This window comes from Sturnira hondurensis, unplaced genomic scaffold (genome assembly GCF_014824575.4).
Source record: "Sturnira hondurensis isolate 20B ecotype Veracruz unplaced genomic scaffold, ASM1482457v3 Scaffold0005220, whole genome shotgun sequence".
NCBI classification, from domain to species: Eukaryota; Metazoa; Chordata; class Mammalia; order Chiroptera; family Phyllostomidae; genus Sturnira; species Sturnira hondurensis.
The window spans coordinates 4,469,412-4,482,779 of record NW_028077851.1 but is presented as its reverse complement, the minus strand read 5'-3'; the positions used below and the strand labels follow the sequence as shown (position 1 = coordinate 4,482,779).

The 13,368-nt window shown below is 35.8% G+C and overlaps 1 protein-coding gene across 1 annotated transcript in view; it reads left to right on the top strand.

The window, feature by feature from the left end:
* The window catches only part of PPEF1 (protein phosphatase with EF-hand domain 1), a 105,295-nt gene that overhangs the window by 50,373 nt on the left and 41,554 nt on the right, over positions 1-13,368 (top strand). Inside the window, exons 12-13 of the mRNA XM_037046270.1 lie at positions 5,747-5,910; positions 12,203-12,317. Of these exons, the coding sequence (XP_036902165.1) occupies positions 5,747-5,910; positions 12,203-12,317 (279 nt within the window). The remainder of the gene's footprint in view (positions 1-5,746; positions 5,911-12,202; positions 12,318-13,368) is intronic.

Genomic DNA, 13,368 nt, shown 5'->3' with positions numbered 1-13,368 from the left:
AAGGTGATATCTCATTGTAGTTTTAACTTGCATTTTTCTAATGATTAGTGATTTTGAGCATTTTTTCATATGTCCATTGGCCATCTGTATGTCCTCTTTGGAGAAGTGTCTATTCAGGCCTTCTTCCCATTTTTAAATTGGATTGTTTGTTGTTTTGGTTTTGAGTTGTATGAGTTCTTTATAAATTTTGGATATTACCCCCATCAGCTGTATCATTGGCAAATATGTTCTCCCAATCACTGGATTGTCTTTTCATTTTTGTTGAAGGTTTTCTTTGCCATGTAAAAACTTTTTAGTTTAATGTAGTCCCATTTGTTTATTTTTTCTTTTGTTTCCCTTGCCTGAGGGAATATATCAGAAAAAATGTTGCTATGAGAAATATCAGATATCTTACTGTGTATGTCTTCTTTGAGGATTTTTATGGTTTCTAGTTTTACATTTAAGTGTTTAATCCATTTTGAGTTTATTCTTGTATGTGGTGTAAGAGGGTGATTTCGTTTCAATTTTTTGCATGTTATCTGTCCAATTTTCCCAACAGCACTTATTGAATAGGTTGTCTGTACCCCATTATATACATTTTTAAAAGATTTTATTTATTTTCAGAGAGAGGGGAAGGGAGGAAGAAAAAGAGGGAGAGAAACATCATTTGGTTGCCTCTTATTCACCCCCAAATGGGGACCTGGCCTGCAGCCCAGGCATGTGCTCTGACAGGGAATAAAACCGGTGACCTTTCAGTTTACAGACTAGTGCTCAATCCACTGAGCCACAGTAGCTAGTGCCCCATTATATATTCTTGTCTCCTTGGGCAAATATTAATTGCCCATATAGGCATGTGTTAATTTCTGGGTTCTCTATTCTATTTCATTGATCTATGTGTCTGTTTTTATGCCAGTACCATGTTGTTTTGATTATTATAGTCCTACAGTGTAGTTCAATATCTGGTAGTGTGAAACCTCCAACTTTGTTTTTCTTTCTCAAGATTGCTGTGGCTATTCAGAGTCTTTTGTGGTTCCATATAAATTTTTGGATTATTTGTTCTATTTCTGTGAAATATGCCATTGGTATTTTGATAGAAAGTGCATTGACTCTGTAGATTGCTTTGGGTAGTATGGACATTTTAATAATGTTAATTCTTCCTATTTGTGAGCATGGTATATGTTTCCATTTATTTGTGTTATATTCAATTTATTTGTTTAGTACAATTTTCTTAGTACAGGTCTTTTGCCTTTTTGGTTAAATTTATTCCTAGGTATTTTATCTTTTTTATGCAATTGTAAAGGGGATTGTTTTCTTAATTTTCCTTTCTGATAGTTCATTACTGGTGTATAAAATGCAGCTGATTTCTGAATATTTTTTTATCCTGCTACTTTACTAACTTCATTTGTCAGTTGTAGTAGTTTTTTGGGAAACCTTTAGGGTTCTTTATATAAAGTGTCATGTCATCTTTTTAGTTTCCAATTTGGATGTCTTTCATTTCTTCTTCCTGTCTGATTGCTGTGGCTAGAATTTCCAGTACTATGTTGAATGAGGGAGGTGAGAGTACATACTTGTGCCTTGTTCCTGATCTTAAGGGGAATGCTTGTAGTTTTTCACTGTTGAGTATGATGTTGGCTGTGAGTTTGTCGTATATGGCCTTTACTGTGCTGGAGTGTTTTCCCTCTATTCCCACTTTGCTGAGAGTTTTTATCATAAATGAGTGCAAGATGCTTTCAAAAGCTTTTCCTGAATCTATTGGTGGGATCATATGATTTTTATTTTTATTTTTGTTTATGTGGTGTATCACGTTAATTAATTTGCAGATTTTGCACCAATCTTGTATCCCCAGAGTAAATCCCACTTTATCATGGTGTGTGACCTTTTTAAAGTATTGTTGGATTTGGTTTGCTAATATTTTGCTGAGGAATTTGTGTCTATGTTCATTGGGGATATTGGCCTATAATTTCCTTTTTTTGTAGTGTCTTTATCTGGTTTTGGAATTAGGACAATGCTGACCTCTTAAAATGAGCTTGGGAGTCTTCTCTCTTGAATATTTTGGAATAGTTTGAGAAGGATAGGTGCTATATTTTTTGTGATTATGGTGAATATATTTTTCCCATTATACCTCCTCAATGATTATTGGTGGTGTTTAGTAAAGTTATTGATTTATATCTATTTATTTTGTATTGTGCTACTATCAACTAACATTAATGAAATTATTTTTATTGCTGATATTTATTTAATGTTCACCTATGCCGCGTCATTAAGTACTTTAAATATATCATTTTATTTAGTCTTCCTGATACATCAGTGAGATCAGTATTATTATCATCCCCTTTTTGTGGATGAGAATACTGAGACTTAGAAGGCAACCTCCCAAGGTTGTTCATCTCATCAGTGGTGAAGTTGTGATTCAAACCAGTATGGTTAACCTCTGTATTATTTTAATTCTTCTATCAGTTCTGGGAGTTTTTCAATTGATTTTCTCGAGCACATATATTTAATCACACTGGCCACAAGTAACTTTACATCTTTGTGTCCAGCAGTCATTCCTATTATTTTGGTTTTTTTTAAAGATTTTATTTATTTATCTTTAGAGGGGAAGGGAAGGAGAGAGGGAGAGAAATATCAATGTATGGTTGCCTCTCTTGGGGCCCCTACTGGGAAGTGGCCTGCAACCCAGGCATGTGCCCTGGCTGGCATTCCTCTTAGTTTGACTTCATGTTTTGTTGTAGTGACTGAAGATAGCAGAACAATGTTAAAATGAAAAAGTGAAAGTAGGCATCCTTGTTTTGCTAATGATTCAATAGAAAGACCATTATTATTAATTTAAATTTTAAAAATTATGTTAATGAGGTTTTTTGAGTTTTTAAAAGACCAGGAACAGATATTATATTTTATGAAATATCATTTTGGCAACTACTGAGTTTGTTATAGGGACACCCCACTGCTTTAATCCAGATTCATAATTTAGAAATGAAATAACTATAAATGCAGTTCAATTGGTGCTTTTCTTTTTCCAGCAATATCTGGAGCTTGTTTTCAAAGTGATGTGGATGGTAGAGGCAGAAATTGTTTTGTTTTGTTTTTAAATTATGGGCTTAAAATTATCCCTATTCAGACTTTGAGTCTGTACTGGGTAAAAGAAAAGATTGTATGTAGGGGACATTTTTCAGGTATTTTCTTTAGAAGGGCTTCTAAGGGTATCGTTTGGTTATAATTCAAAATTTTATTATATTTAGTTAGATTCATGTTGACAGAATTATGAAATAAATAGGTAAGGATTAATTCTAATTAAGTGTTGTACAAATCTCCATCTATTGTTAGCATTTCTTACATTATTATTATTAGTTATAATAGAGTCCACAAAGACAGTTCTTGCGTTTTAAATGTTAAAGTTTTTAATTGCGTTTATACATGACCTACATTAGCTATACATTAGGAAAAGAATCTGTGTTATTGTTTTTTTTAATGTGGCTAAAACCCAGTTGAAGGATTATGATTTGGTGTTTTCTGATACTTCATATTGAGTAGTTTTGACCAAGAATTGTTTTAGGGCAATGGTGCTTTTTCATATGTTTATTACTAAATTTATAAGGAATGAGGGTTATTACATGTTTTGAAGGAAGGGCAAGACTGACCTTTTATATTTTAAGAAGAATAACTATTTTTATTCTGTTCTTCAAAAACAAGACTGGGTTTTAATAACCTGAACTAATGGGATTGACTTGATGTGTCAGCTGATGAGAAAGGGAGAGTTAACAGAGTATGGGTAAAGGCAATGGTTGGGAAAAGAAAGTAATTTCTTGTTTATATCTCAGAGTTGGGATTGCTCAATAAGTCTGTTTTAAGATGACATGGTGAAACTGCTGGGGTTGTTTTGTTTTTGTTTTCCCGAGAGGAACCTGATATTTCAGTGTGCAGAGTTAAGAAGAGGAAAGTTTTTCCTTAGAACAAGATGCATCTCTAAGAATGACTACCAATTAGAAATGAGTGGCATGATCATTATGATAGTCCAGTAGAGTATTTAAGTTTTACTGCCTACATAATGAATCTGAGATACAATTTACCAAGATACTCTGCATTTCTACTTTTCAAACATAAAATGAAATAATGAACTTATTCTCAAATCTCAAACCAAATCCAAAGGAAAATTAACTTGCTGGACCACATTGAAAATAGACATTATTACTCCTAAATTCAACTCCTTATAAAAGATCATTAGCCATTACCCCCAAAAAATATTGGATACACAATAATTTAGAAAGCACATTTAAATTACCAAATATGGCTCTAGAAAATATTTTCAAGTTTAGTTCTTAACTGTAATCCCTTGGAATAAATGAATCAGGAAAAAAATATGTTCTATCTACATCTGCTAACATCATACCTTCCAAACATGTTCACTCTAAATAAAAAGGATAGAAACTGCTTGCAGACAACTTCTGATTAATGGCTTTAGTGGCAATTCAGTGTTAATGAGTCGAAGGGTATGTTATCCTCTGTATCAGTTATCTGTTACTTTAATAATAATGTGTATTCAACAAGCACAATAGTTCAGTGTCATTTAATAAACATTTCATTTTGCTCATAAGTCTACAGATTAGCTGAGCATGTCTGCTGATCTTGGCAGGTTTGATTTGGCAGTGTTTTGGGTCTTGGCTGGAGTTCAGTCATGTTTTCTGGAGGTCTGCTGGCTGGAGGCTGATCTAGGATGGCCTTGGCTAGGATGACTCAGCTCTGCTCCACATGGTCTTGGAGCTTTCAGTAGGGTAGCCTGGGCTTTGTGGTAGTGGCATAGTTTCAAGTGAGAGAGCATGGAAACAAACACATCCTTGTGAGGCCTTGGCTTGGAACTGGTATGTAACACTTCACCACATTCTTTAGGCCAACACAAGTCACGAAGCAGCTTCCAGGGCTAGGGAAATAGACTCTTGGTGAGAGTAGCTGCAAAATCACATTAAAAATAGCATGGCCAAAGGTTGGGATGGAGAATTGGGGCCAGTGTTGCAGTCAGTCTACCATATCCCCTTTAATCTTCCCCTACCTGAGTTGGCCAGATTTCTGTTCTTGGATTGATGATGTCATGGGAAGTCTAGCAAGAAGGGACACTGCATATCAGCACCTACTGAAATGGGCAATGCAGGCAATGTTACATAGAAATATGTTTCTGAGATAGAGGTCCTTTGGAATTTCTGCCATTATGGTTTGTCATCTAACTTTATCTGCTTTGTTACCAAGAAGAAAAAGAAAATCACATCAGAAAGTTTGTTTTATGTGAAGAGGGAGATAAATCAATTATTGCTAAGTAAAATTTGAAGTGTTTAACAGGGGAAAAATTGAATGTTGCAGTTTAAGTTTCCATAGATCATGAATAGCTGCAGATGTTTGAACCAAATACAATACATTGTTATGTTGTCAACCCTATTTGTAAAAATCTGAGATGTAAGAGTGGGCAAAAATGTAGAGTTAGAGCTTCAGAGAATCAAAATACTGTGATCTACCAGTTTTCCCTGTGCTTCTTCCTCCATTCCCCACTGATGAACTCACTGCTTTGGTAAAATATCCACCCAGGAAGGGATGATGGCGATTCATGTGTGTGTACCTACTGATTTCAGAACAAATCATTCCTTGTGGTTACATGTGGGGTGCTTTGGTATGCATAACAGTTAGATCAGTACCTTACATGGGCTAGACATTCAAGAAGGTATTTAATCTATTTAAGTATGAGAATGCTCATTTTTGTCCCCCTTTCTGTTTTTTTTTTCAGCAATAGTAAGTCGACTATTTGGTTGCTCTTTCCCAGATGAAAGGAGTAAGTTAGATTGTATAGGGGAAATAGAGGTCCCAGACTCCTATACTGGCCCTCGGCTGAAATTTCCACTCACTACCGAGTCTCTTCATTTACTGATTGAGGCCTTTAAGAAGCAGCAGGTAAGTGGAAGCAGATAGATACTACCTTGATTCTTGTACATATCATGTGCTCAATGACTATTTGTTGAATGCATGAATGAAAACACTACAGCAGAAATGTATTCCCTTGGGAAAAAGCTTCATAGCAAGTGAGAGCTGCTCTCTGCTTTGCTTAACCCACTGAATAGAAATATCCTCAGGTGGCTCTGGCTGATGTGGCTCAGTGGATTGAGTGCCAGCCTGTGAACTAAAGGATCACTGATTTCAATTCCTAGTCAGGAAACATGCCTGGGTTGCAGGCCAGGTCCTCAGTGAGGAGCATGTGAGAAGCAACCACGCATTGATGTTTCTCTCCCTCTCTTTCTCTCTCCCTTCCCCTCTGTCTAAAAATTAATAGATAAAATCTTTTAAAAAAGTATCCTCAGATGCACAGAAACCTCTTTTCTATAGTTTACAGCATTTCTTTTTTCTCTGCCTGAGATATAATTCACCATTTAAACTATATGATTCTGTGGTTGTTTTGTTACATCACAAGATTGTGCGACCATCACCAATATCTAATTCCAGAACATTTTCATCACCCCCAAAAGAAGTGTCATACTACCATTCCTTCTTCCCCCACCCCTGGCAACCACTATTATACTTTCTGTCTCTATGGATTTGTCTCTTCTGGATATTTCATACAAATGAAATTGTAATATGTCGCTTTTTGTGTTTGACTTTAATGTTTATATGGCTTTGTGTCTCTCATTTAACATAATATTTTTAATACTGATTTACATCGTAGCCTATTTTATTCTTTACTTTTATGGTTGACTAATATTCTGTTGTAATAGATCTACTATTTTTGTTGATCAATTCATCACTGGATGGACTTTTGGATTTTTCTATCTTTTGGCTGTTATAAACAGTGCTACTATCGACATTCACATACAAGTTTTTGTATGAACATATGTTTTCATTTCTTTTGAGTATATATATACCTAGGAGTGAAATTGCTGGGTCATATGGCTACCCTATGTTTAACATTTTGAGGAACGTCCAAACCATTTTCCACAGCTGCACCTTTTTGCATTCCTACCAGCAATAAGTGAGGGTCATTTTTTTCCCAACACTAGTAATTTTAATTTTTTTAAATTTTAAATTTTTTTAGCCATCTTATTTATGTGTGAAATGGTAGCTCCTTGTGGTTTTGATTTGCATTTCCCTGATGACTAAAGATGTTGAACATCTTTTCATGTTTATTGGCCATTTGTATACATTCTTTGGAGAAGTGTCCATTCAGATCCATTGCCTACTTTAAAACCAGTTTATTTGTTATTGAATTGTAGGAGTTCTTTATATATTCTGGATACAAATCCCTTATCAGGTACATGGTTTGCAAACATGGTTTTTCTCCCATTTTGTAAGGGTTTTTTTTCACTTTTTTGTTAATATCCTTTGATTCACTAAAATTTCTAATTTTGATGAAGTCCAATTTACCTGTTTTTTTTTCCTTTGGTTGCTTGTGCTTATGGTGCCATATCTAAAAATCCATTGCTAAATCCAAGGTCACAAAGATTTACCCTTATGTTTTCTCCCCTCCAAGTACCAACCAGGCCTGACCCTGCTTAGCTTCTGAGAGCAGATGACCCTTATATTTTCATCTAAGAATTTTATAGCTTTAGTTCTTACATTTAGGTCTGGAAGCCATTTTCAGTTATTTTCTGTATATGGTACAAAGTAGAGGGTCCAGTTTCATTCTTTGCATGTAGATATGCAGTTGTCCCAGTACCTTTTGTTGAAGAGTCTTTTTTTAAGTCCTTTTTCCCATTGAATGGTCTTGTTACCCTTGTCTAAAATTAATAGGCCATAGATGTATGGATTTATTTCGAGATCCCCAATTTTATTCCATTGGTGTATGTGTCTATCCTTATGCCAGCAGTATACTGTATGTTAATGTGGTATATCACATTGATGAATTTTCTTATGTTGAACCACCCTTCTATTCCTGGAATAAATCCCATTTGTTCATGGTGTATAAGTTTTGGTTTTTTTTTTTTTGAATTCTGTTAAGGCCCTGGCTGGCATAGCTCAGTGAATTGAGCGCCGGCCTGCAAACCACACAATGGTGGTTTGATTCCCAGTCAGGGCACATGCCTGGGTTGCAGGCCAGTTCCCAGCAGGGGACTCATGAGAGGCAACCATACATTGATACTTCTCTCCTTCTCTCCTTCCCTTCCCCTCTAAAGATAAATAAAAATAAAAATAAAAAATAAAAATAAAAAAAATTCTGTTGAATTTGGTTTGCTGGTAAGTTGTTGAGGGTAGCATTTTATTCATAAGGGATATTGATCTGTGTTTTTTTTCTTGTGGTATCTTTATCTGGCTTTGATATAAGAGTAGTATTGGCCTCATAGAATGATTTAGGAATTGTTTCCTCTTCTATTTTTTCCAAGAGTTTGAGAAGGATTGGTATTAATTCTATAAATATTTAGTAGAGTTCACCAAATGAAGCTGTCTGGTCTTGGACTTTTATTTGTTAGGAGGTTTTTTGTTTGCATGTTTGTTTTGCTTGTTTTATCCTCACCTGAGGACATGCTTATTGATTTTAGAGAGGGGAAGGGAGGGAGAGAGAGGGAAAGAAACATCAATATGACAGAAAAACACTGATTGGTTCCCTCTTGCACGCACCCTGACTGGGGCCAAACCTGCAACCTAGGTATGTGCCCTGACTGGGAATCAAACTGCAGCCTTTCAATTTACTGGATGATGCTCCAACCAACTGAGCTGCATGGGCCAGGGAAGATGTTTCTGATGAACTATTCAGTCTCTACTTGTCCTAGATCTGTTTGGATTTTCTGTCTCTTCTTGAGTCAGTTTTGGGAAATTGTATGATTCTAAGAATTTGTCCATCTAGATTGTCTGATTTGTTGGTATACGATTGTTCACATTAGTCTCATAATTCTTTTTATCTATTTAAGGTCAGTGGGAATGTCCCCACTTTCATTTCTGATTATGGTCATTTGTATTTTCTCTTTTTTCTTCGTCAGTGTAGCTAAAGGTTTTTGAATTTTGTTACTTTACAAAGAATGAGCTTTTGGTTTTATTAATTGTCTCTATTGTATTTTTGTTCTCTATTTCATTTATCTGTGCTCTAGTCCTTATTTTCTTTCTTCAGCTAGCTTTTGGTTTAGTTTGCTTTTATTTTTCTAGCTCCTTGGTGTTAAGTGAGGCTCTTCATTTGAGATCTTTCTTCTTTTTTAATGTAGGTATTTACAGCTATAAATGTCTCTCCAAACATTGTTTTTGCTTCCTCCCATAGATTTTGGCATATTGTGTTTTTATTTTCATTCATCTCAAAGTATTTTCTAATTTCCCTTGTGATTTTTTTTTACCAATCAGTTGTTTAAGAGAATGTTGTTTAATTCCTGAATTTTCTAGTTTTCTTCTGTTACTGATTTCTAGTTTTCATTCCATTTTAGTCAGAGAAGATACTTTGCATGGTTCCAGTCTTTTAAAATCTGTTGAGGCTTGTTTTGTGGCCTAACATCTAATCTATTCTGGAGAATGTTCCATGTGCATTTGTAAAAAATGTGTAGTCTGCTGTTGTTGGGTGGAGCATTTTATAGATGTCTGTCAGGTCTAGTTGTATGCGAGGTCTCTGAAGTCTCTGTTCCTTTAGCTTGTGTTCAGCTAGTGTTTTGACAGAGTTTTCTTGAACCCAGGAGCTATTTTAAAAAAAGGAAAAAAAGAAAAGAACCTAGTCTTTGCAGATTAGCTCTGTGTTGGTACACCCCTTCACTGCTCAGCCAGGCTGTTTACAAATTTGTCTTAGCCTTTACTTCCTGCTTGCACTGAGCCATTTTAGGTTGCCTTTTCCTGAATTAGCCTTTGTTTGGTGGTTATAAATTTTGACTGTTTCCTAGAACTCTGACAAAGTTGATTTTGACAGAGTTTTTTTTTTCTTGATTTTTTAAAGTGTTTCTGTGATGGGATGGGATCATGGAGCTACCTACTGCATTATTTTCTCTGACATCACCACAAAACCCTCATTCTCAGGTTAGGTTAAGACCCTAAGGGCATACCCTAGGAGTGAGAGTAGGCTGGAAGTAGACTAGGCATTGAAGCAAAGCTTTGAATCCTCTAATTCCTGAGATTGAATTGAGATGGCTAGTGCTCCTGGCCACTTGCCAAGAGAAAATTTCAGTCCTCTCTGGAAGAAAATAGGCCTCAAATTATTTCTCCATGTTTTCACATACCATTTCCAGAACTTCATACAAATATTCACTAGGAACAGGACCTTACAAGATTCGTGAAGGAAAGTTGAGGATTTAGAATGCTTTTGTGGGGAAAATCCTTAGCAGTCGGTTCTCAAATAGACAGGAAAGCTGGGTCTCCACACTAATCAGCATCCAGGAGCCCTTCTCTTTCCTCCTAATTCTCACATTACTTCAAATCCTGATTCCTGTGTTTTAAAAAATAAGAATGAAAGTCTTCCAAATTTTAATCACACGTTTTTGGGGATCTGGGGTAGAAAATAATTTTATTATTTTAATAGCCATGAAAATGGACATTTCAGGACACCATGAGTCATGATTGTTCCAAAGGCTTTTATCTGTCCTGAATCCCACACCCAAAGCAGTATCTGAATGATGTGTAGGTATGACCCCTCTCTCAGTGTTTAGAAATATAAACCAGGGCTGTCTAATAGAAATGTAATATGAATGATATACATACTTTAAATTTTTCTAGTAGTCATATTAAAAAAGTAAAAAGAAATAGGTGAAATTCATTGTAATAATATATTTTGTTTAATCCAGCACATATAATTATCATTTTAACATGTGATCATATTAAAAGTTTTTAACAAGACATTTAAATTTTTTCATAATAAGTCTTTGAAATCTGGTGTGGCTTTTGTGCCTATGGCATTCAACTAGCCCCATTTCAAGTGATCAATAGCTCCATAGGACTAGTGGCTGCTGTATTGTACTACCAACAGTCCTGGACCAAAAAGTGATGTTAGCATCTATTAAATTTATATTGGTTACTTTACTTTTTGACTTATGTGTTTGGAATATATTATAATTACAAAAAAAGGAAAACAACACATGGATTTAAAACAAACAAACAAAAACCCAGGAAGAGAAAACAGAGTAAATCTGTACAAAGCAATGATGTCATCAAGAATCCAGAGGAGAGGTGGGACAGGACAATGGGGGGAAAAGTTGGAAGGGTTTTAAGGAATACCTATAAGGGACACATGGACAAAACCAGAGCAGGGGTAGGATCAAGGGTAGGAAGTGGGGATGCTGGGGTGGGGAAGAAGATGGAGACAACTGTACTTGAACAACAATAAAAAAACTTTAAAATAATATACATATTCTATTATTAATATATATTATCTATTATTCTATTATTATAAATAATATATATATAAGATGTGTATATATATATGATGTATATATGTGTGTATGTGTGTGTGTATATATATATATATATATATATATATATATATATATCTCGCACCCCCTAGATGAGTCACCCTGAAGACAATTAGGAAAATAAAATAATTAAAAAATATATTTTAACAGATATATATATCCATTTGAACAAAAAGAAAACAATTTAACTGGAGGAGAGTGATAGAATGAATGGTCATAATAGGGGATAATCGAAATGGTTTATTTGGGTTTGGTATGTTTTATACTCAGACTTATACAACATAAATGTGCTTACTGTTTTCTGAACTCACATCTGTGCACCAACCATTGAGTCACACATGGGATGCCTGGCTCAGGAGTTCTAGGGGCTTATCTGGCTTCCTTTTGAGATCTCTCATAACCCAGCACCAGCACCTAGTTCCCATCCCAGGGGGCAGGATACCCCAAACAAATGCAAAGCAGCCCCTCTTCAACAGTCTCTGTCTACTTCTCCTTTCTCTTTCTCCTTACCCTCCTCTCTTTTAATTATTTGTTTATTTGCACATTTCCTTAGGCCAAGGGAGTCTCTCCTGTTTTCTCCATCACTTCTCTTGGGCTTTACTGACCGAGAATCATCAGAAATGTTCTGTGGATGGGTGATGTCAATTAAGAGCATGAGATTATAAATGTCCCAAGAACAATTCATTCATTCAGTTTACAACTCTCTAGTGAGAGCTTATCATATGACAGACACTGTGCTAAAATCATTCTATTTAAGAATAATTTAGAGATGATCCTGAAATGCAGCTACCTAAAATGTGCTCATATGCTCACCGTTATAGCTCTCTATGCGGTCATGCCTTTCTTCCTAGTTCGTCACATCTGTTTCCTCTGCTTTGCCCTCACAGATACTCCATGCCTCTTATGTTTTAGAGATACTATTTGAAACTAAGGAAGCCCTGATGCAATTGCCAAATATTAATCGTATAAGAACTTACCCCACCAAAGAGATAACAATTTGTGGTAAGTTTTAGAACAGAGTTGACAAATTAATATTTTGGACCTTCTTGGTTGCACGTCATTTGCCTGTATTGAAAACTGCGTAAATTGAACTGTGTTAGGAAAAAATGTTAATATAAAGTTATCTATCATAATAATACTGTTCCACATCTTGTCTTTGTTTTGCATACCAGCTGGCAGGAATTAATTATGTGAGAAATTAGAGAACTCACAGCTTTTTATAAAAGGCAGGCAGCATTTTAATACGGAAAACCACCCGTGGGTGGAATAAGTGTCCTTTGCCCTCCGTCTAGCTCTCATTATCTTTGTTCCATGTTGCTTTTCCTAGGTGGGCCTCTTATGCCACTTATGCTGGGAAGAGAAAACCCAAGGCAGGGTGGAGATTAAACTCATCTCTGCCCTTGGCTGCTGTTTTAGATTTTTCCAACTGGTCTCTGCAGCTTTTAAAAGAGTGGGAATGTCCCAGAAATCTGTTCCTTGTTCTTCTAAATAACAAGATTGAGATTTTTGTTATCCTATAGGCCAGGCTGGCAGGATATTGCTTCACGAAACAGTACACATTGAAATTCAACACAGTTGGTGCTCAGCATGCTTGCAACGGTCTGAGAATGTAGTGCGTGGAAGGAACAGCAACTCCCTTAACTTCTAATTAAGCCTTTAGGTTACAAAACAGTGATTGTTATTTTCCAAATCAATTTTTAGCCTGTGTCTCTTTTACTCTAGCAGGTAGAAGTGGATTTGACAATCTAATTAAACCATTTCCATTTCTAGCAACTGATAGTGGTGACAGGGACTTGATGTAGCAGTACATACTTTATGACGTGCCCTGATTCAGGTTTGTGAAGAGTCTTTAATGGTTCAATTCCAACCTAATCAGGCCACCAGTCTTTACCCAGCAGATGAGGGACCTCAGCAGTGGGTAACCTTTTATTCAAGGCTTCGCCAGTGCTTACTTTTCCATGGATACAAGGGCTTTGGATTCATGAGGCTCAGGAAGCCATGCCTACCCATGAAGTCTATGGAGCCAGGGCTGGATATGTTATCAGAGTGTATA